General features: G+C 49.7%; 1 protein-coding gene across 1 annotated transcript in view; it reads left to right on the top strand.

Moving 5' to 3' along the window:
- Positions 1-40: 40 nt before the first annotated feature.
- The window catches only part of CNRIP1 (cannabinoid receptor interacting protein 1), a 58,284-nt gene continuing 36,851 nt past the window's right edge, over positions 41-21,473 (top strand). The window contains exons 1-2 of the mRNA XM_085856239.1: positions 41-305; positions 1,069-1,188. Coding sequence (XP_085712365.1) covers positions 265-305; positions 1,069-1,188 — 161 coding nt within the window. The 5' untranslated portion in view covers positions 41-264. The remainder of the gene's footprint in view (positions 306-1,068; positions 1,189-21,473) is intronic.

Here is a 21,473-nt window from a genome sequence, read left to right on the forward strand (position 1 = left end):
GCCAATCGGTGTGGTGTGGGCATGTAATTTTATGCGCGGCGTGTACTGTACAGTATTGCCTCGATCTGACGGTTGGGAATGATGGGTGGAAATGTTTCCGTTCCGACTTCACCCGCTTTGGACCCTTTGTTGTGACTTGCATCTTTCGAACAACATGACTGAGAGGAATGAGCGCGGTTACGTGTCGGGCCTCGTGGTTGGCCGTGCAATTATGGCACGGTTGCCATGGGCAACGGAAATGTCTCACAGCGATGACTTCCTCAAATGACTCGAGTGATGAACCCGAACCCTTTATCTTCTCCGAGGTTTTAAAATTATTACAATTCTTTACATCACATTAATTGGAGCAATCGTGCGATTTATTAAACACCATCGAAGGTTATGATACGATGATGTGTATTTACGTGGTTAATGTAAGGATATGTTGAGTGGACTTGGACGAGAAACCGGACAAACTACAGTGATCTGTAAACTCAATGGATTTGTGGTTATCTGGTTAAATTTCCTGTGTAACAATCATTGTATGACCACCACTTCCACTTGATCACGAAACGACGATTACCACGACTATTACTTCCACAATTTCCTCTTTTATTACCACCACTTCCACTATTCCCATTGGCATTACCACCACTACTGTTACCAAAACTATACTACTGCGAACACTACCACTTCCACTATCAATACCACTACTATAACCACCACTCGCACCACATCCACAAGTACTACTACTCCCATCAATCCCATCACCACTACTACTTCTACGACTACGACTACTACTTCCACTATTCCCATTGGCATTACCACCACGACTGTTACCAATACTATACAACTGCTAACACTACCACTTCCACTATCAATACCACTACTATAACCACCACTAGCACCACATCCTCAAGTACTACTCCCATCAATCCCATCACCACTACTACTACTACTATGACTACTACTACTACTACTACTACTACTACTACTACTTCCACTATTCCGATTGGCATTACCACCACCACTTTTACCAATACATCAGGCTTTTGTCCGTAGCCTGATGGAGTACTGCTCTCCCCTCAGGGCTGGTGCTCCTGCCTCCCACCTTTCTCGGCTTCACGCTGTCGAAACCAGGGCATTTAAGATCATCGGCATCTCCCGCAATGAATCTGAGTCTTTGGGCCTCTCACTCAATCACCGCAGGTTGGTCGGTGGTCTTTCTGTCTTCTACCGACTCCTCTCCAGCCTTGCCCCCCCCTGCTCTCTCTGCGATTTGTCCCCACCACATTTCCACAGGGCGCTCAAGGTCCGCCAACAACCCCCTTCTGGTAAAACTACCAAAATCACGAATCACTGCTCATCTTCACTCTTTCATTCCTCTTTTTTCCCGCCTTTGGAATAAACTTCCTCACTCTATTCTTTCCCATTCTTCTCTCCGGGCCTTCAAAACAGCTGTTCACCACCACCTCTTATCATCCCCCATCCAAATCCTCGATCTTCACTACCCCCGATAATCCACCAAAGCCCACTTCCTTCAAATTCCCTGCTTTCCTTCCTGAAAGTCCCTGTGATGTCCATCTTGTATTCCCCATGTTCCCTCTCCCATCCCTCTCCCTTCCACAGTTCACCTAATGTGTCTGTTCCCCAATGTTTTGTCCCTTCCACTCCCGCCCCTCTTGTCTCATGCCCCCTTGCTGTGAGTTGTGTGTTAGCTCTCATACGAGCCTCGACCAAGGTATACAAAAAAAAAAATACTATGCGACTGCTAACACTACCACTTCCACTACTATAACCACCATGAGCACAACATCCATGAGTACTACTACGACCATCAATCCCACTACTACTACGACTTCCACTATTCCCATTGGCATTACTACCACTACTGTAACCAATACTATACTACTGCTAAGACGACCACTTCCACTATCAATACCACTACTACAACCACCACTACCACCACATCTACAAGTACTACTACTGCTACTACACCCATCACTTTTAGCAGTACCGCCAACACTACCACTAGCTACTACTACTTCCACTATCACTGTTACAGCCTCTACTACCACAACTACGACTACTACTACTACTGCTAATTATTTCATGTTCTCTCCACCATCGACTTCGACTTCGGTTTTCCCTCCTCCCTTACCCCTCGCCCGATGTTCACTCAGTAGTTCGGGTAGCTGCTTTGGGATCTTGGCGTCCTGAGTTCGAGCCCCGTCGGCGGATGAATTAACACCAGGTGGGGTTGACTCAGCTTGTTATCCTTCCGAGCTTGACGAAATGAGCATCAGTGTGCACCAGTATAGGGGTGCAGCATCACCGGCATCGTTGCGCTCCAACAACATGACAGCTACTCGGGTGTCATACCCAAGAACAAGATCAAACATGGGTCTCGCTCCTCCGACAAGGTGGGAAAACGGGATCGAGCCGTGTCTGACCCATCATCTGGATCGAGCCGTGTCTGACCCATCATCTGGATCGAACCGTGTCTGACCCATCATCTGGATCGAACCGTGTCTGACCCATCATCTGGATCGAGCCGTGTCTGACCCATCATCTGGATCGAGCCGTGTCTGACCCATCATCTGGATCGAGCCGTGTCTGACCCATCATCTGGATGGAGCCGTGTCTGACCCATCATCTGGATCGAGCCGTGTCTGACCCATCATCTGGATCGAGCCGTGTCTGACCCATCATCTGAATTGAGCCGTGTCTGACCCATCATCTGGATCGAGCCGTGTCTGACCCATCATCTGGATCGAGCCGTGTCTGACCCATCATCTGGATCGAGCCGTGTCTGACCCATCATCTGGTCGAGCCGTGTCTGACCCATCATCTGGATCGAGCCGTGTCTGACCCATCATCTGCATCGAGCCGTGTCTGACCCATCATCTGCATCGAGCCGTGTCTGACCCATCATCTGGATCGAGCCGTGTCTGACCCATCATCTGGATCGAGCCGTGTCTGACCCATCATCTGGATCGAGCCGTGTCTGACCCATCATCTGGATCGAGCCGTGTCTGACCCATCATCTGGATCGAGCCGTGTCTGACCCATCATCTGGATCGAGCCGTGTCTGACCCATCATCTGCATCGAGCCGTGTCTGACCCATCATCTGGATCGAGCCGTGTCTGACCCATCATCTGGATCGAGCCGTGTCTGACCCATCATCTGGATGGAGCCGTGTCTGACCCATCATCTGGATCGAGCCGTGTCTGACCCATCATCTGGATCGAGCCGTGTCTGACCCATCATCTGGTCGAGCCGTGTCTGACCCATCATCTGGATCGAGCCGTGTCTGACCCATCATCTGCATCGAGCCGTGTCTGACCCATCATCTGCATCGAGCCGTGTCTGACCCATCATCTGGATCGAGCCGTGTCTGACCCATCATCTGGATCGAGCCGTGTCTGACCCATCATCTGGATCGAGCCGTGTCTGACCCATCATCTGGATCGAGCCGTGTCTGACCCATCATCTGGATCGAGCCGTGTCTGACCCATCATCTGCATCGAGCCGTGTCTGACCCATCATCTGCATCGAGCCGTGTCTGACCCATCATCTGCATCGAGCCGTGTCTGACCCATCATCTGGATCGAGCCGTGTCTGACCCATCATCTGGATCGAGCCGTGTCTGACCCATCATCTGGATGGAGCCGTGTCTGACCCATCATCTGGATCGAGCCGTGTCTGACCCATCATCTGGATCGAGCCGTGTCTGACCTATCATCTGGATGGAGCCGTGTCTGACCCATCATCTGGATCGAGCCGTGTCTGACCCATCATCTGGATCGAGCCGTGTCTGACCCATCATCTGGATCGAGCCGTGCCTGACCCATCATCTGGTCGAGCCGTGTCTGACCCATCATCTGGATCGAGCCGTGTCTGACCCATCATCTGGATCGAGCCGTGTCTGACCCATCATCTGGATGGAGCCGTGTCTGACCCATCATCTGGATGGAGCCGTGTCTGACCCATCATCTGGATCGAGCCGTGTCTGACCCATCATCTGGATCGAGCCGTATCTGACCCATCATCTGCATTGAGCCGCCGTGTCTGACCCATCATCTGGATCGAGCCGTGTCTGACCCATCATCTGGATCGAGCCGTGTCTGACCCATCATCTGGATCGAGTCGTGTCTGACCCATCATCTGCATCGAGCCGTGTCTGACCCATCATCTGCATCGAGCCGTGTCTGACCCATCATCTGGATGGAGCCGTGTCTGACCCATCATCTGGATCGAGCCGTGTCTGACCCATCATCTGGATCGAGCCGTGTCTGACCCATCATCTGGATCGAGCCGTGTCTGACCCATCATCTGGATCGAGCCGTGTCTGACCCATCATCTGGATCGAGCCGTGTCTGACCCATCATCTGGATCGAGCCGTGTCTGACCCATCATCTGTTCATGTCCTTTCGTTTTCGTGATATTTCAAGAACCGTTGAACATTTCGTTTTCATATTGCAGATATCATCGAGTCCTCATGGCTGATGACGTGACCTCAATCAAACTCGATCTACATTCTGTTGCCATGGCAACCATCTTGGTAACCACTCGTGTTCACGATATTTCAAAAACTGTCCAACATTTAGCTTTCATACATGTGACACCGATCGATTGCTCATCGCACCCAAAAAGGCGGTGGACCTGGGGGTGTCGATGAAGCCCCTTGTTTTAAATTTAATTTAACGACCATAGATGAACCCCCCCCCCCTTGCAAGGCAGAACGAGCGAAGGGAAACGAAACAATATTTTAAACTGATGGATGGATGTTGAGCGTAAATGGCGATGCCCCGTGGGTCTTCATGAATATTACAGTATGATCCTTTATAGGATGCTGTCTTTGTGTTTAAATATGGCACAGAAACCTTCATGAACAATTCATTTTCGGGACTTTCTCCTCTTTGGTGTCTCCTTGATTTGTCTCCTCTTTGGTGTTTGGACTTGCTCTACCCAATGTCCACGCTCGGGTGGATTTGCTGACTAATCTTGAAGGCCATCAAGATCATTGAAAGCTGAGTGAGGAGTTCGTCTCGAGTTCAGGGTGCCCTTCATTGGAAGACACCATGGGATCTTCAACGTCCACCAACACACAAAGTCCTCGCCTCCATGCGGAGGCCATAAGGCATTGAGGAAGGAAGAGGAGACGGTGCTGCAGATGTTGCAGATGAAATTGCTGAGAGTTTTGATGAGGACATCTCTTGTGGGAAAGGAAGAAGAATGAGGACAGAAGGTGCTGTGCGGGAAGGAATAAGGGACATCAGCGAAAACGCATGAGGGACACCTCTGCGTTGGTTGAGGAATGTACCCAGGAGAGAGGAGGGGATATGGTCAGGCAGGTCTTTGGTAGGGATGCAGTTGGCAGGAGTTGAAGGGACAGACCAGAATTGAGGTGAAAGGAGGTGGTTTAACGTCCACCTGAGGGACAACACATGTATTGATGAATCACCCTGGCTTGTAGAACGCTGGACTGAGAACTTTTCATGGGGTCGAGATTCAAAACCAGGCTAGACGTCTTAGAGGCAAGTGTGTGTATCTCAAGATCTAGGCCATCCTGCCAGTCCATATAGTAGTAGTAGTAGTAGTAGTGGTATGTAACTATTGGTGGTCACATAACATAAAATGTGCTGGCTCCAATGGCCATCTATTTATGATAGGAGTTTAAAAGGGGGGAGCATGGTGGTGAATGGGGTAAGATAATGTCGCCTCTCGAGTTTTTATTGATCAGGCTTCTTCTTGCTTGCTTAAGGCAGCTTGGCTGACAGATAGCTATCATGTGTGTTGGGGAACTATTATGCCACTCATGCTGTGCCCCTAAACCAGTACACTGGTACTCATTTTGCTGACCTCAGAAGGATGACAGGCCGAGTCACCCCTACCTGGTGTTAATTCAGCAGCCAACAGGGCTCAAACTCAGGACCCTAAGATCCCAAGCCAGCCACCCTAACCACAAAGCCAACACCAGGATGTATGGATGCTAAACGAAGCCTTGTGCACATGTGCTGTGCGTGCTTTTACACCGACTCGGTTCGGCTCGCCGGTCACTTTGAACCGGTCGTTGCGAGCACCAAATCTGTGATTCAAATTACCTTATCAACATAATTTTCATCATTTACACAGAAGAGTTTTTCATCATGAATTTTTTAAAATTTTTTAAACAACATGGCTGCTGAATCACATGACCGATGATGTCATTAAATTTTTCTCTGTGGACCATTTTATCCCGAGATGACCCTCAAAAGTTTTCACACTGATCGGATGTGGCGTTCTACATGTGCAATTATGACGTCATAACGAGGGCACCGATGACATCATAAAAAAATCACTCATTCTCCATGAGGAGTACTTGCTACGTGCCAAGTTTAAATTTTTTCCTTGGTGCGGTTTCAGAAATAGAGGTCCAAAGTTTTTCTGTTTTCCCATATGGCTGCCACACCACGTGACTTATGACGTCATAATTATGATTAAAACACTCAACACGAGAAGTCGCCCGATGGTGAAAATTTCGTCCCAATCCAACAAGTGGTTGCGGAGAAAAACAAGAAAGTTCTGTACGGTCAAACAAACAGCCCAACAGAGACAGAGAAACAAATGGACCCAAATGCAGACAGAAAAATGCAGACAAACAAATGGACCCAAATGCAGACAAACAAATGGACTCTGGCAATGGTAACAAATGAACAGGAAACAAACATTTTTAGTATTCATGGAAAAATTACATGTTACACCAGGAATCAAACCCAGGTGCTCTGGTAAACCCTGGTAAACCATACCAGTGCTGTGCCATCTGAGTTATCTCATCAACCCACCAGCTGAGCAGGCAATTCCTCCTCAAATAGAAATGCCACTCTCTTTTCACCGCTGCTTCTGGTGCACTCACTGCCAATCATAGGAGCAGCGAGGGCCTGTCCGTGAGACGTCTCGCCTCGAAGAAATCTAAGATGTCTGCTTAATGTCAGGTCAAGCCAGATTAGATCTGTGACTTGCTACAGGTACCATGTAAACCTGTGCTCAGCTGTTTCATGGTCGGGTTGTCGGTGACGAAACAGTCTCCCCCACCAGGTATCCTGGTGAGGAGGGTGTATGATATGGACACCCAGCAGGATTAAAACACAAAACCTGTCAAAGGGCGGAGGAGCTCCCTGTGAACCAACGACCTTCCATATCTAGTGGCCAACTGTGTCTGCGGACGTCCTCCTGCAGTTGGGTTACTTTTTTTTTTAGGAGGTTCGTGGCAGGATTTGTACTCTGGCCACCGTAAAGCACTTCATTCCGCAAAACCGACAAATGTAAAGAAAACTGAAAACCCACTCCGTGGGAGTACGTCCTGTGCTGCTGCTCTTCGCAGGGCAACTCACCGGATGACGGGATTGGGGCAAAGCCTTCGGGATTCCCATTCCTTGATGACAGGAGGAAAAGCACGGGGTAAACTTCCTGGGTCAACTTGCAGTAGTGTGTGGAGGAGTGGTGCTGAGGTGTCGTCCACCAGATGGCGGTCTCCTTGGGTTAACCTGAGGTGGTCCCTTCGGGTGGGTGCCTGGAATGTCCTATCCCGAAGAGAGGATGATCACCTGGCTCTGTTATCATATGAGCGTTTGGTCATCAGTATTGCAGCACTCTCTGCGGTTCGGACACCGGATAATGGCGAGATCATGGCGGATGTTTACACCTACTGTTGGTTGGGTTGGGTTTACACCTACTGTTGGATGGTTACCATGCCCAAGGAGTTGCTGTTGCTGTGTCCAATAAGCTGACCCCAATGATAATTGATGTAACACCGGTCAACGAGCATATTTTGAGACGAAGGATTAGTCACTCCTGAGGTGTCATTTCCCTGGTGTCTGTTTATGCTCCGACTGAGGCGAGTGATCTCACCGTGAAGGACACATTCTATGCCACACTCGAGTCTGCAGTTGATCAGTGCCCCAGACGAGATACACTTCTTGTCTTGGGGAATTTCAATGCATGGACTGGAACTCATAGGGATGGTAATGAGAGGTGTGTTGGTCCCCCTGGGTCTGGAAATGTGAACCAGAATAGTAGGAAGTTCCTTGACTTTGCAAGAAGTCGTGGACTTAGGGTGACCGGTTCATGGTTTCAGTGCCCACAGGCTCATCGCTGGACTTGGTATTCCAACGCTGGTGGTGCTCAGAGTGCTCAGTTCTCAATACTGACCACAGGCTTGTGGTAGCAACTCTGAAGTTGCAACTTAAATCTGGGAGAATGGTAGCATCCCAGCCTCGACTGGATGTTGGCAAGCTCAAGGATGAGAAGTTAGCCAAGGAGTTTGCGAACAGGCTGAGTGGGTATTTGGCGGGGTCTGGGTGCTTTTGGGAATCCTGAAGAGTAGTGGAGTGCTCTCAAGACCACCATCCTTGATGTTGCCGGTGGATGTCTTCAAACTCACCGGAGTGCGAAGATTAATTTTGTCTTTTCAGGGACACTGGATACCATTGACCAGATCGCAGGGTTCGGCTTAAAGACAGAGCTGAGCTGTTTAGGGAGTCAAGATGTAAAACTGGACATGCGCTGAGGGTGGACAAGGAGGCCTATGTGCGAGGAATTTGTGAGGAGGGAGAGCATCACCTGTGGTCAAGTGATTCTCGTCCTACTTACAAGGCAATTTGCACATTTCGTTCCTCCAAGTCCGACCTTCGCTGCAGTACAGTTAGAGCAGAGGGTGGTGGGCTCTTGACAGAGGAGTCCGAAGTGAAGGCCTGCTGGGCCGGTTACTTTGAGCGGTTGTACCAGGGTGATCCACCAGCTGTTGAGTTGGATATCAGGGGTGTTACAATCCCTGTTGCTGATCCTCCAACCAACTGTGGTCCACCTTCGTTTGTGGAAACACAGGCTGCGGTGAACCGGTTGAAATGGGGTAAACCTCCTGGGATCTGTGGCATCCATACTGAACTTCTCAAGGCTGGTGGAAATACTGGACTCATGTTGTTGCATGCAGTTCTGTGTTCCTCCTGGAATGCAGGCATCATCCAGACTGACTGGAAGAGGGGCCTTGTTGTCCCTCTCTATAAAGGAAGGGTGATCGCCAGGACTGCAACAATGACCAAGGGGTGACGCTGCTCTCAGTGCCGGGAAAGGTCTTTGCTCGGATAATTGTTGATAGGGTTCGCCACCATCTGCTCGAGTACCAGCGTCCAGAGCAGTCAGGCTTTACACCAAAGAGGTCAACGATTGACCGTTTCCTTGCGCTTCGGGTCCTCACCGAACGCAGACGAGCGTTTCGGCAGGAGATGCTCACAGCTATGTTGATCTGTGGAAAGCGTTTGATTCAGTGAATCGGGATGCCCTCTGGAGGATTCTTGGTCTTCGTGGGGTGCCAACAAAACTGATCAATCTGATGTCTCAACTGTACTCTCGTACTGAAAGTGCTGTCCATCCATCCATCCATCCACACATCCATTGGGACCATACTCTGTTTAGATCATTGGTGCTGCCTAAGCAGTGTCCTTGGCTTTTGGGCACAATCCTGGATGGGTCGCCCCTCTGACACAGGCTACCAGCAAGCTGGCACGTATTTTGCTGACCTCGGAAGGATGACAGGCAGAATCAACCCCATCCATCCATCCATTGGGACCATACTTTGTGCAGAGTGTTGGTGCTGCCCAAGCAGTCTCATTGGCTATGGGGCACAATCCTGGACAGGTCACCACTCCGACACAGGATACGCTGTGAGCCATGCTGGCACTTATTTTGCCAACCTCGGAAGGATGACAGGTCAAGTTAACCCCACCTGGTATTAATTCAATAGCTGAGTGGGATTTGAACTTTGGACCCTAGGATCCCAAGCCCACCACCCTAACAGAGTGCTGTGAGATGTGGCGGTACCATCTCTGACTTATTTCCAGTTGCTACTGGAGTTTGCCAGGGGTGTGTACTGGCCCCCACACTTTTCAGCACTTGTATGGACTAGATTCTGGGGAGGATGTCAGAGAGATCAAGCTTTGGTGCATCATTTGGGAATGTAAAGATCTCTGACCTTGATTTCCCAGATGATGCAGTCATCTTTGTGAAGACTTTAGATATCCTTTTGGGGGCCCTCAAGGTGCTGAATGGGGAGTTGGAGCTGCTGGGATTACGGGTTTCCTGGGTCAAAACTAAGATCCAGGATTTCAATGACATCTTGGATGCTGCTATCTTGTCTGTGCCTATTTCTGGTGAGGATGTTGGGGTCATGGAGAGATTCACTTACCTTGGCAGTGATATTCATGTCTCTGCTGGCTGTGCGCCAAAGGTCAATCAACATCTGGGTCGGGCCTGGGGAGTCATGGATTCACTGGATCATGGGGTGTGGCGCTGCCGGGACCTGTGTGAGAGGACGAAAGTCCGAGTCTTCAGGTCCTTGGTGCTTCCAGTCTTGCTCTATGGATGTGAGACTTGGACTCTGACCAGGGATCTGAGAAGGAGACTTAATTCCTTTGGTACCAGGTCTCTTCGGAGAATCCTTGGCTATCGCTGGTCGGACTTTGTGTCCAACGAGCGGTTGCTGAGAGACTCAAATGAGATTTGTTACCTGCATCGTCCGTGAGCATCAGCTGTGGCTGCATGGACATGTGGCTCGTTTTCCTGGCACTGATCCTGCTCACCAGATTCTCTCAGCGAGGGAGTCTCGTGAGGGGAGGAGGCGAATGTGTCGACCACGTGCCTCGTGATCACAGCAGGTTGATCGGCATCTCAAGGAGATGGGGATGGGCCAGGCATCTGCCTGGGGGATGGCCAGACTGATGGAAAGTGGACGCAGCGACGCACTGCTCTTTCACATGCTCCCTTACCTGACCTGACCTGAGGTAGTGTTACCCTGCCGGATAGGCAGTGCCAATCGGTGCTCGTGGTTGATAAACAACTTGCCGGAGTCCAAAGTTATTCATGCCCGGTGGCCTCAGGACCATGTGTTTGAGAGGAGCTCGTGTGTTCGAGCGCTTCCCCTCATGACGAAACTCGAACCCCGGATCTGTAACAATATTGTATTTCGTTAAGTGTTTGTCAAAAATGTCAAAATGCAATTAAACTTTGAATGGAATGAAACGCCTTGAAAAAAAAATCAAAGCAAAAGACATTATTTGAGCTGTTAGAATGTTCTAATGTTCAGGAATACAAACAATGAAGGTGGATTCAAACAGGTGAAGATTTTTCCACTTTTAAAGTAAGGTGTCTGTATCAACAGGTGAAGATTTTTCCACTTTTAAAGTAAGGGGTCTGTATCAACAGGTGAAGATTTTTCCACTTTTAAAGTAAGGGGTCTGTATCAACAGGTGAAGATTTTGCACTTATTGGTGAGAGTTGTATTTGTGTTTCTGTCAATGGTGCATTGACTGTGCCATTTGTTGCAAGGTGTGTGTGTGTGTGTGTGTGTGTGTGTGTGTGTGTGTGTGTGTGTGTGTGTGTGTGTGTGTGTGTGTGTGTGTGTGTGTGTGTGTGTGTGTGTGTGTGTGTGTGTGTGTGTGTGGGGGGAGGGGGGGTGGAAAGCAAGCCTTATCAAACAACAATTTTTGCTTCATCAGCTTCATCCCATCATTATGTGGGTTTTGAAGTTTAACAACAATCATTTTCAAGTACAGACATGACGTCATTAAGTTTGCATATAAATCGTTTAAACAGTCTGTACCGTGTGGAAGAAAAAAAAAATTATATTCATGTACAGTACTCTCAATTATAATTGTTGCTGGTGCTTTATAAATTTAATACTTATGCTATGGTCGAAATGGCTGTCAATTGTGTTTCCCTTTTGTCTGGGTGTTGATGGGGGGGGGGGGGAATGTCTTGCTGTGCCACAGGGTGACCTTGTCGATGGCATCACAACTTTTGCCATGATTATGTCATTCTCTTTCACCCAGTGGACACGTATTGCAGTTTGAGTTATTTTGCCTCATGCTTATCAGACCCATGTACTCACTGCTTTTGATATACACAATTCCTTATATTCATTTCTTTGTCAGACCTATAACCTAGTCTTATCCTCTTTCACTAAGGCCAGCTGAAGGCCATCATGCTCTCTCTTTGTCCCCCCCCCCCTTGTCTCCACTTCTCCACAGCATATATATTGTTGTGGTTTCCCGCCCGTCGGCGTGCGGGCGACCACTTCTAACCAATGGTGGCCGCTCTCGCCCACCGAACGGGAAAAGCTAGTCGCAGCTTTCAGAACAACGCCGAAATCCAGCTATGGGTGTGTTTTTAATCACACCGTAAATTAGCCAACTCTTCTGTCCACGCGCAACAGGGTCCGATCGCCGAATTGTCGATTTACCTAAGTATGCGCGCAGACAGAAATGCCAGGGATTTACACCTCGACGGAGCCTGCACGAAAAAGAGCCGTTCTGAAGCAGCTCGTTCCGTTTGCGATTTGCCGAGTGGTGTATTATCGCGAGGCCCGTCGGACTTGATTATCTTATCGGCTATTAAAAAGCCAGCTAATATTCCGTACGTAATAATGGCAGTCAATGACAGGAAAGGACGCAATGAACAGGTCACATTCACGCAAGGGCATTTATTTATACACGTATGCAAGCAATGGGGGTAAGGGAACAGGACACGAGCAGAAAGAGAACTACAACCGTTTTGTTTATAGTTATTATGTACAGTCACTTATGCAGTTTTACTTATGGGACTGGCGCCACGAACACACACACAAAAACCCAGAAAAGGAAAGAAAGAGAAAAACATGACCGTGTGGTGAGTTCCCCAAGCTCGTGTCCTCCACGATCGGACACCACACACGATCCAAAGTGACTCGGTCACGACCACTGACCCAATCCACGCGTCCAGAGAGACTGCGAGAGCGCTCGCGGTCCAGCGAGCGCGATCCAGTGAGCGCGCGCGATGCAGAGCCCAGAGAGAGAGAGAGAGAGAGAGAGAGAGAGAGAGAGAGAGAGAGAGAGAGAGAGAGAGAGAAGCTTCAGCGTATGCACACACACACACACACACACACACACACACACACACACACACACACACTCACACACACACACACACACACACACACACACACACACCAGAGCCTGCGCCTCCTCCTTATATCTCGAGCTCCACCCGCCCTCGCCTCCCACCCCTTCTTCCAGCACGCGCGGGAAACTTCCAGAAGAAGGGCGTTTTTTCTCCTGGATCGGGGCCTTTCTTTTGCCTTTTCCATAGCTTTCGTTGCTTTTTGTTCCTCTCGCAGGGATATTCGTTGGGGGGAGGGGGTGAGGCCGTCGTCCGTTCTCCCTCGATGAATGCCAGGCTTCTGGCAACCGTGTGCTGAGGTGGAAACGCGGTGGTGGTTGTGGTTGAGGCAGTTGTGATGGTGGTGTGGTTGGGCGGTTGTGGTTAAGGTGGTTGTTGTGAAGGCGGTTGTGGAGAAGGTGGCTGTGGTTGTTGAGATGCGGTTGGTGGTGGAGGTGGTGGTTGAGAGGCGGTTGGTCCAAAATAAAGATAGAAAAAGAAAAACACGACCTCAAAGATCACAGCCCGGTTTCACGAATAAAATCCCGCTAGACGACGGTGGATAAATCTATCTGAACACGTACTTATCGACATAACTGATCTAAGGACCTATATGGTGTCCTGTGAATTTCCACAACCGTAACACTACCCTCTCCCCTTTTTACAGACTCGTCCCGAGTTGTCTAATTTTTGTGTGCCTTCATGTGTAAGTTTCCCTGAGTACGATTTACCTTCGGATCCCTGAGTGCGACATTTGAGGTATCCGTGTCCCAAAAGTAAATAACATACAGGCTGAGTAACTAACTCAACAAACTCACTCATGCAGACGACTTCACTATATTGCCGGCGCTACGACAAACATGCAGGGGGAGCAAACTCATGTACAATTTACCCTTAACCTTATACATGTAAATTTACACTAAACCATGGCCCAGGACAGATGGACTCTGTGGGAAAAAGGGCACATAGCAATGTCAGTATTGTGACGGTGAGCGCCCCCGCAGCTGAAGGTCGGATGTCTTCGGGGCCTGTTCAAAAGGCCCCGTTGTCTCTCACAAAACCTTTTTACGTCTTCAGCTGCTGAAGGCAACTCACCCCAACCCGGCGACTATGCGCCATCCCACAGGCCATTTTCGAAGCAGGGAGCCAGGCTGCCCAAATGCAGTCTCTGGCTCATGAAACAAATGCAGGTGTTGTACAGGGAATGTGGCCGGCTGCCCAATGTAGTCTTAGGCCTCCCCCTGGAAATGAGCGCAGTGAACACGAAACGGTGCACGGGCTGCCAAATGCAGTCCTGTGGTGTGGCTGCCTACAGGGCAGTCCCTGCAGCTCACGCGATGATCCTGGTGCACATGGTAATGGATGGTGAAATGGGGTAAATGCAAAGAACAAGGGCTAGCAGGCATGGGGTCAAGGCAGAAGCAGGCAGACAAGGCATGGCAAAGCAAGGCCAGCACAGGCCACTGTAGCAAAACACAGGCCGGCAGGTGAAGCTTGCCGGCTCTGGTCTCGTTCAAGGAGGTTGGTGGAGGGAGTGCGGTGGTGCTGACCAGTCTGGAGGCGGGCTCTGACCTACCCTACTGTCTCCCTCCCAACCTATTGCTTTGCCTGTCTCTGTCCATACCCACTCCCTTAATTTGCAAAAAATCCACCCAATTTCGCCCCATATATTTATTTTTGTTATTTGTTTTTTCCTTTTTCCTTCTATAATTTGTCTCCCTAGCCCCCTTTATAGTCTCTGTCCGGCTAACCTATTCTGTTACCTAGTTTACTCCCAACCCCTATGTTCCCTTCCTGGAGGGGAATAAGGGAGAGCTGTGTGTGTCGTCCTGTGTCGAAGCCCAACAAAGCCTCAGAATGTCCTCGTTAGATCTCAGCGATCTAACCCAAAGTGGGTCCAGCGGCCCACAGCGAGAGCGAAGGGATGGATGGTGTGGAGGGGTACACTTCCCTAACTACCCTGACATTTATTACTCCTAAACTACCCGGGGCTTTCCAAAAGGGCCTGTCACTTAAACTATTGGTTCTACCAACCAAGATTCCCATCGCCTGTGTTGGTGACCTCACAATTTTGGACCTTGCCCTCCAATTTTCCATTCGTGCCCATGCACGGTCTCATGGCTGGGACGCGTGGCTCCCTTGCCAGGAACTACCCTCTGCCGATTCTCCAACCATGGCACCCCCGGGCCCTGCAACTGTCTCCGAGCCTACCAGCTCCCTAAAATTTGGGGAGTGCCCCTCCAGGGCTACTCCCCCCTCGATGCTCACGTGGCAGGCTGGCACCACGGGCCCCTTCCCGGGGTGCCCGTGCCCACGACACTGCCCACGTGGCCAATGGCGCTCCGAGCCCCGCATCATGCGGGCTCACCCGTGCCCACTATGCTATCCCGGCCCCTCTTGGACCCTTGGCCTACCGCGGCCGACTAGCCCGGTGCCCGGGGTACCCACTAAGCGATACTCACCATTCGCAGCCCCGCCCCCAGCCGTCAACAGGACTCCTGCACCCCCCCCCCCCTAAACGGGTTTCGAGCCTATATTCTCACCAACAGCAAAACGACCTCCATTTTGTCAATTTGACTAACCCACAAACTCACTTTACACTGACCCCAGGGTCCCTTGGGTGGGAATCACTCCTCCCCCCAATCACTCATCGCACCATACATACCACATTCACTCCATTCACTCAGGCCCACTGACCCTCACTCACTCAACATGTGTCCTTTCAATCCTCTTCTCTCACATCGCTGAACACTGCCATTCTGCTGACTGCATCCCCTAACTACCTCGTGCTCCCTCGTCATCCCTTAAACTAGTAGCACACCCTTTTACTCTACGTAGCTAAGCTACGTCCCCTCTACACACTCAAAGTCTGTCTTTGTCTTCCAAAATCATTTCCCATTTCCTAAATCTATCCTAAAATCCTTCGAACTAATCCATTCCACGGGCCCCATGAGGACTTATCCCTGCCCCCATGAAGCCGGTCTAACTAAGCTAACCCTTCCCCCTAACTAGTTCCATTCCTGTGCCCAAGCAAGGGGTCTTCCACCCCTTGCCTGGGAATCCTGTTCACCAGAAGTGGCGAGGCTTGCTTTTCTTTTCTTTTTTTTTCTCCCTGCGTGCACCAGCGTGGCAACTCGCAACCTGCGCTCTTTCCCCGTGACGTCATGGCAGCTGTTCGTGCTTCGCACACCTCGTCCCTTCTCAAACAGCAACATCCGGCAAGGATCCCCCTCCTGCCGGATTCCAACCATTCGTGCAGCCACGACGTCACCCTGCGCATCCCAAAGCAAGCCTCGCGTTTCGAGGGGTTCCCCACGCGAGCACGTGCTCTGCCCGTCGGAGCTTCACAAACATACTCGCGTGGAGAACCCATTCGTTCCAAATTCACCCATCCCAGCCTAGCTTCTGTTCGTCCGCGGGATCAGCTTACATCCACCGCGGGCATTTCTGGACTGGATTTCACCTGCACAGGCGCGGATGTGGCGGCCTCGTGCGAAGCACAGCACGGACCCCGAGCGCGCTGCCGTGCGAATCCGGCACGGTCCTCAAAACAGCTACGGCCGTGACTCGGCCTTTGTCCTTCATCTGGTCCCATCTTTGTCGCCATTCAACACATGCACTCCTGCATGCCATGACGCTCACACACCTCGACATGACAATCGGACATGCCGTTGCGGTTTCCCGCATACCAACCGTCATCTCACTTTCACACCGCGACCTCACACATGCGGTTCCTCTTACACATGGCCTTTTCACTCACGCTTGCAGTTTCCCTCACACATTTCGAAACCACACACGCTGTTTCCCTCACACACGCAGTTTTACTTACACACCGCCTTTCACCCACGCAATGCGCGCGTTTTAGCACACATTTCGCCACACTCGTAAACACACATACCGGGACAATCACACTGGGAATTCGTGCTACCACAAGGGGTCCCGGGGCCTCCATACCCCCAAGCTGTGCGTGTACCCGTCCACAGCACTCGCCCCTCCTAACTCGCAAAGCTCATCCGGACTCACCTGGTCGCGATCCGCTTCACGGGAGCATATAGTCTCTCTCCGTTCCTGAAGGAGGCTATCTGGCTGCTTGCACCGGGTCACCAAACATTCCGCCAGCTCCCCCTCATTGTCCCTTGCTAACCCCATGTGTGTGTGTGTGTGTGTTCGTCTTTCACCCCGTCTTTATCGTGTAGTCTCTCCTCTACTTTTTCTATCTCCCGCGTCTGTTATTTCTTTAAATTCCTGCGTCTCCCTTTGTGTCTCTGTTAATTCCGTCACCTCGTTAATTACCTCCGTTTCTTCCTGGATCTTCGTCTGTTTCCTCTTTCGTTTTATTTCATTCAGTCTCGACTCGGTCTATCTCCCGCGTCTCTGGCAATACTTCTATTTCCTTCGTTGTCTCTGTTATTTCCCTCGTCTCCATTTTTATTTGTTTGTCCTTTATCAGGGTTTGCCCTAATTGTTGCTTCATCCAACGAGTGGTGTCAACCAAGTCCTGCACCACTAACATTACTCCCTGTGGTGATACCACACATCCCACCTTATTGTGCTGTTCTACTTCCTGGCTCCTTTTGAGTCGTTCTTCCTCTCTGAGCCCCCTTTAGTTGTTCATTATCTTTCCAGAGCTTTTCCATCTCTGTGGACTCCAACTTTGCTCTCTCCTCGAGTTGGTTAATTTCAAACTCATATTGTTTTTGTTTTCTATGCCTGGTGTTGGCGCAGTGGTTAGGGCAGCGGCTTGGGATCCAAAAGGTCCTGAGTTCAAGCCCCGTTGGGCCACTGAATTAATACACCAGGGGGTTGACTCAGCCTGTCATCCTTCCGAGGTCAGCAAAATGAGTACCAGTGTACTGGGCCAATGTATACCCTGGTTAAAATAAGTGTACCATATCCCTGTGTCGTAAGAGGCGACCAGGGTTGCGTCAGGAAGGGCATCGGCGTAAAACATGTGCCAAATCACGATGCGGATGATCTGCTGTGGCAACCCCTAAAAGGGTGCAGCCAAAAGAAGAAGAAGAAGAAGAAGAAGATTGTTTTTGTTTTCTACCCCACCGTCTCTCATGTTCTTTATTCTCCAATCTCATCGTTTCTTTCAATTGGCCGATCTCCTTTTCCCGATTCATTCGTCATTCTTTCACGATCTCGGCGTACTTCAACCTTGCTTTCTCCTTCAGTTGTTCTTGTCTTTCTTTTTGTTTCATTCCTTGTTCTTTTTGTTTCTTAGCCCACTGTCTCTCTTGTTCTTCCTTCTCCAATCTCATCGTTTCTTTCAATACTCTTTCTTGCACATCATTCTTTAATCTTGCTTCTGATTCTAACTGTTCGATCTCCACAGTGAGGTTCCTTAATGTTTCATTCTCCGTTGTCTTTCTTGGCTCTCTTAACATCCTCAGCTCGTTTTGTAATCCCGTCTCTTTGTTTTGGTGTTTCCGTAACTCAGAAGCTTTTTTTTTCTAATCCCTTTCTCATCTCCTCACCTCTTTCACATTCTTCCTTCCTCATTTCTTCCATTCTCTTGCTCATCTCCTTTCGTCAGTCAATTTCCAATTTATGTTCCTTTTGTTTCCTATCCGCTTCTTCCCATAATTCCTCTCTTATCTCTGCACCTCTTTTGCAGTCTTCCTTCCTCATTTCGTCCACTGTCTTACTGTATTCCTTTAGTTTTTTTTTTTCGATATTTCTGTCTTCTTTTTATCTTCTGTTTTAAGCTTCCTCTTATCTGATCGCCTGATCTTATCTTTTTCTTCAGTTGTTGCAATTTCAAATCGTGTTTCCTTTTTTTCCTTTTTTAGCTTTGTTTTCCATTCTTCTTCCAAGTTCTCTCGAATCCCCAGAGTTACTAATTTGCTCTTCCTCTATTCTTTCGTTCAGTTCGCTCTTCTCATGTTCCAACTCATGGGTACTCCACTCTACTTCCTTCATTTCTCCCTGTAGTTCTTCGAACTGTCTTGACTTTTCCAACAATTCTTCCTTCCTTAGCTCCAGAGATTCCTCTCCTCTTTATATCTCCTGTTCCAGGCTCTCCCTTATCTGATTGCCTGATCTTACCTCTTCCTTCAGTAGTTCCAATTCCCGATAGTGTTCACATTTTACCTTTTCTAGTTTTTTTTTTCCATTCTTCCTCCAAGTTCTCTCTATTCCGGGAATTACGTATTTGCTCCTCCTCTATTCTTTCGTTCAGCTCGCTCTTCTCATGTTCCAACAAATGGGTAAACCACTCCACTTTATTCGTTTCTTCACATAACTTTTTTTTCCATTCTTCCACAAAGTTCTTCCTCTCTCGGGAGTTACTAATTTGCTCCTCGTCTATTCTTTTATTCAGTTTGCTCGCCTTTTGTAACAAAAACCCACGCAACCAATCTACTTCCGTCGTTTCCCGATGTAGTTCCTCGACTGTGCTGGCTAAGTCCTCTTCCAGCCCCCGAACTCGCTCATGTGCCTCGTCCAATCGTTGTGCTTCCGTGAGCACATAGTTCTCATGAACCCAGTCTGCGTTGGCTATCTCGTCCAATTTAATGGCAAACGAATGCAATTCCTCTGTATAGTTATCACCACACTTCCACTGCCCCAAGGCATCCGACACTCGTTCATGAAGTTCGCCAATGAATGTGCCAGAGCCCTTCCTCGCCTGTCATGCCCCTATGGTTTGAACCGGTGGGCAGGAGCGTTTCCCCCGCCATGCCGTGCGGCTCGTTGCGCTATTAATAGCGGCCCGCTCACGCCTCGTGCCGCGCTGAGGTGCGGCCACGCCGCCATCTTGCGACTCAGAGTTTGTTTGCCGAAAAAGTTCCTGCACAGGCCGCTCCCACTGACTACAATTAGTGGTGGGGTTGTAATAAAAAGGAGAACCAGAAACATTGCATTGCTGTATTTCCCAACCTTCTGGTACGGGTTCAAACCGTATGGCGATGGCGTCCTGGACCATGGATTCTACCATTTCTAAATTTATTTCTAAACCACGCTGCGCCTGTTCGCCTTGAACTGCCATTTTGCGTCCGGGTATAAAAAAATTCCACGCTGGGAATTTGATGGGAACGGAGGGTCGCTCGACACACCCTTGATCTGATTCCCGTTAATTTGGTTTGGAGACTGAGGGGTTTGAATCCCACTTCTGACACCAGTGTTGTGGTTTCATGCCCGTCGGCATGCGGGCGACCGCTTCTAGCCAATGGCGGCTGCTCTCGCCTACCGAACGGGCAAAGCTAGTCGCAGCTTTCGGAACAACGCCAAAATCCAGCTACGGGTGTGTTTTTAATCACACCGTAAATTAGTCAACTCTTCTGTCCACGCACGACAGGATCCGATCGCCAAATTGTCGATTTAGCTAAGCATGCGCGCAGACAGAAATGCCGGGAATTTACATCTCGACGGAGCCTGCACGAAAACGAGCCGTTCTTAAGCAGCTCGTTCCGTTTGCGATTTGCCGAGCGGTGTATTATCGCGAGGCCCCGTCGGACTTGATTATCTTATCGGCTATTAAAAAGCCAGCTAATATTCCGTACGTAATAATGGCAGTCAATGACACGAAAGGACGCAATGAACAGGTCACATTCACGCAAGGGCATTCATTTATACACGTATGCAAGCAATGGGGGTAAGGGAAAAGGACACGAGCAGAAAGAGAACTACAGCCGTTTGTCTATAGTTATTATATACAGTCACTTATGCAGTTTTACTTATGGGACTGGCGCTAGGAACACACAAACAATAACCCAGAAAAGGAAAGAAAGAGAAAAACGTGACCATGTGGTGAGTTCCCTGAGCTTGTGTCCTCCACGATCCGACTCCGCACACAATCCAAAGTGACTCCGTCACGACCACCGACCCAATCCACGCATCCAGAGAGACTGCGAGAGCGCGCACGATCCAGCGAGTGCGATCCAGCGAGCGCGCACAATGCAGAGCCCAGAGAGAGCGAGAGAGAGAGAGAGAGAGAGAGAGAGAGAGAGAGAGAGAGAGAGAGAGAGAGAGAGAGAGAGAGAGAGAGAGAGAGAGAAAAGCTTCAGCGTACGCACACACACACACACACCAGAGCCTGCGCCTCCTCCTTATATCTCGAGCTCCGCCCGCCCTCGCCTCCTGCTCCTTCTTCCAACACGCGCGGGAAACTTCCAGAAGAAGGGCGTTTTTTCTCCTGGATCGGGGCCTTTCTTTTGCCTTTTCCATAGCTTTCGTTGCTTTTTGTTCCTCTCGCAGGGATATTCGTTGGGGGGAGGGGGTGAGGCCGTCATCCGTTCTCCCTCGATGAATGCCAGGCTTCTGGCAACCGTGTGCTGAGGTGGAAACGCGGTGGTGGTTGTGGTGGTTGTGATGGTGGTGTGGTTGTGGTTAAGGTGGTTGTTGTGAAGGCGGTTGTGGAGAAGGTGGCTGTGGTTGTTGAGATGCGGTTGGTAGTGGAGGTAGTGGTTGAGAGGCGGTTGGTCCAAAATAAAGATAGCAAAAGAAAAACACGACCTCAAAGATCACAGCCCGGTTGCACGAATAAAATCCCGCGAGATGACGGTGGAGAAATCTAAACTGAACACGTACTTATCGACAT

The sequence above is a fragment of the Eptatretus burgeri genome, chromosome 15 (assembly GCF_056783735.1).
Source record: "Eptatretus burgeri isolate ZD-2024b chromosome 15, Ebu_testis_v1, whole genome shotgun sequence".
Classification (NCBI taxonomy): Eukaryota; Metazoa; Chordata; class Myxini; order Myxiniformes; family Myxinidae; genus Eptatretus; species Eptatretus burgeri.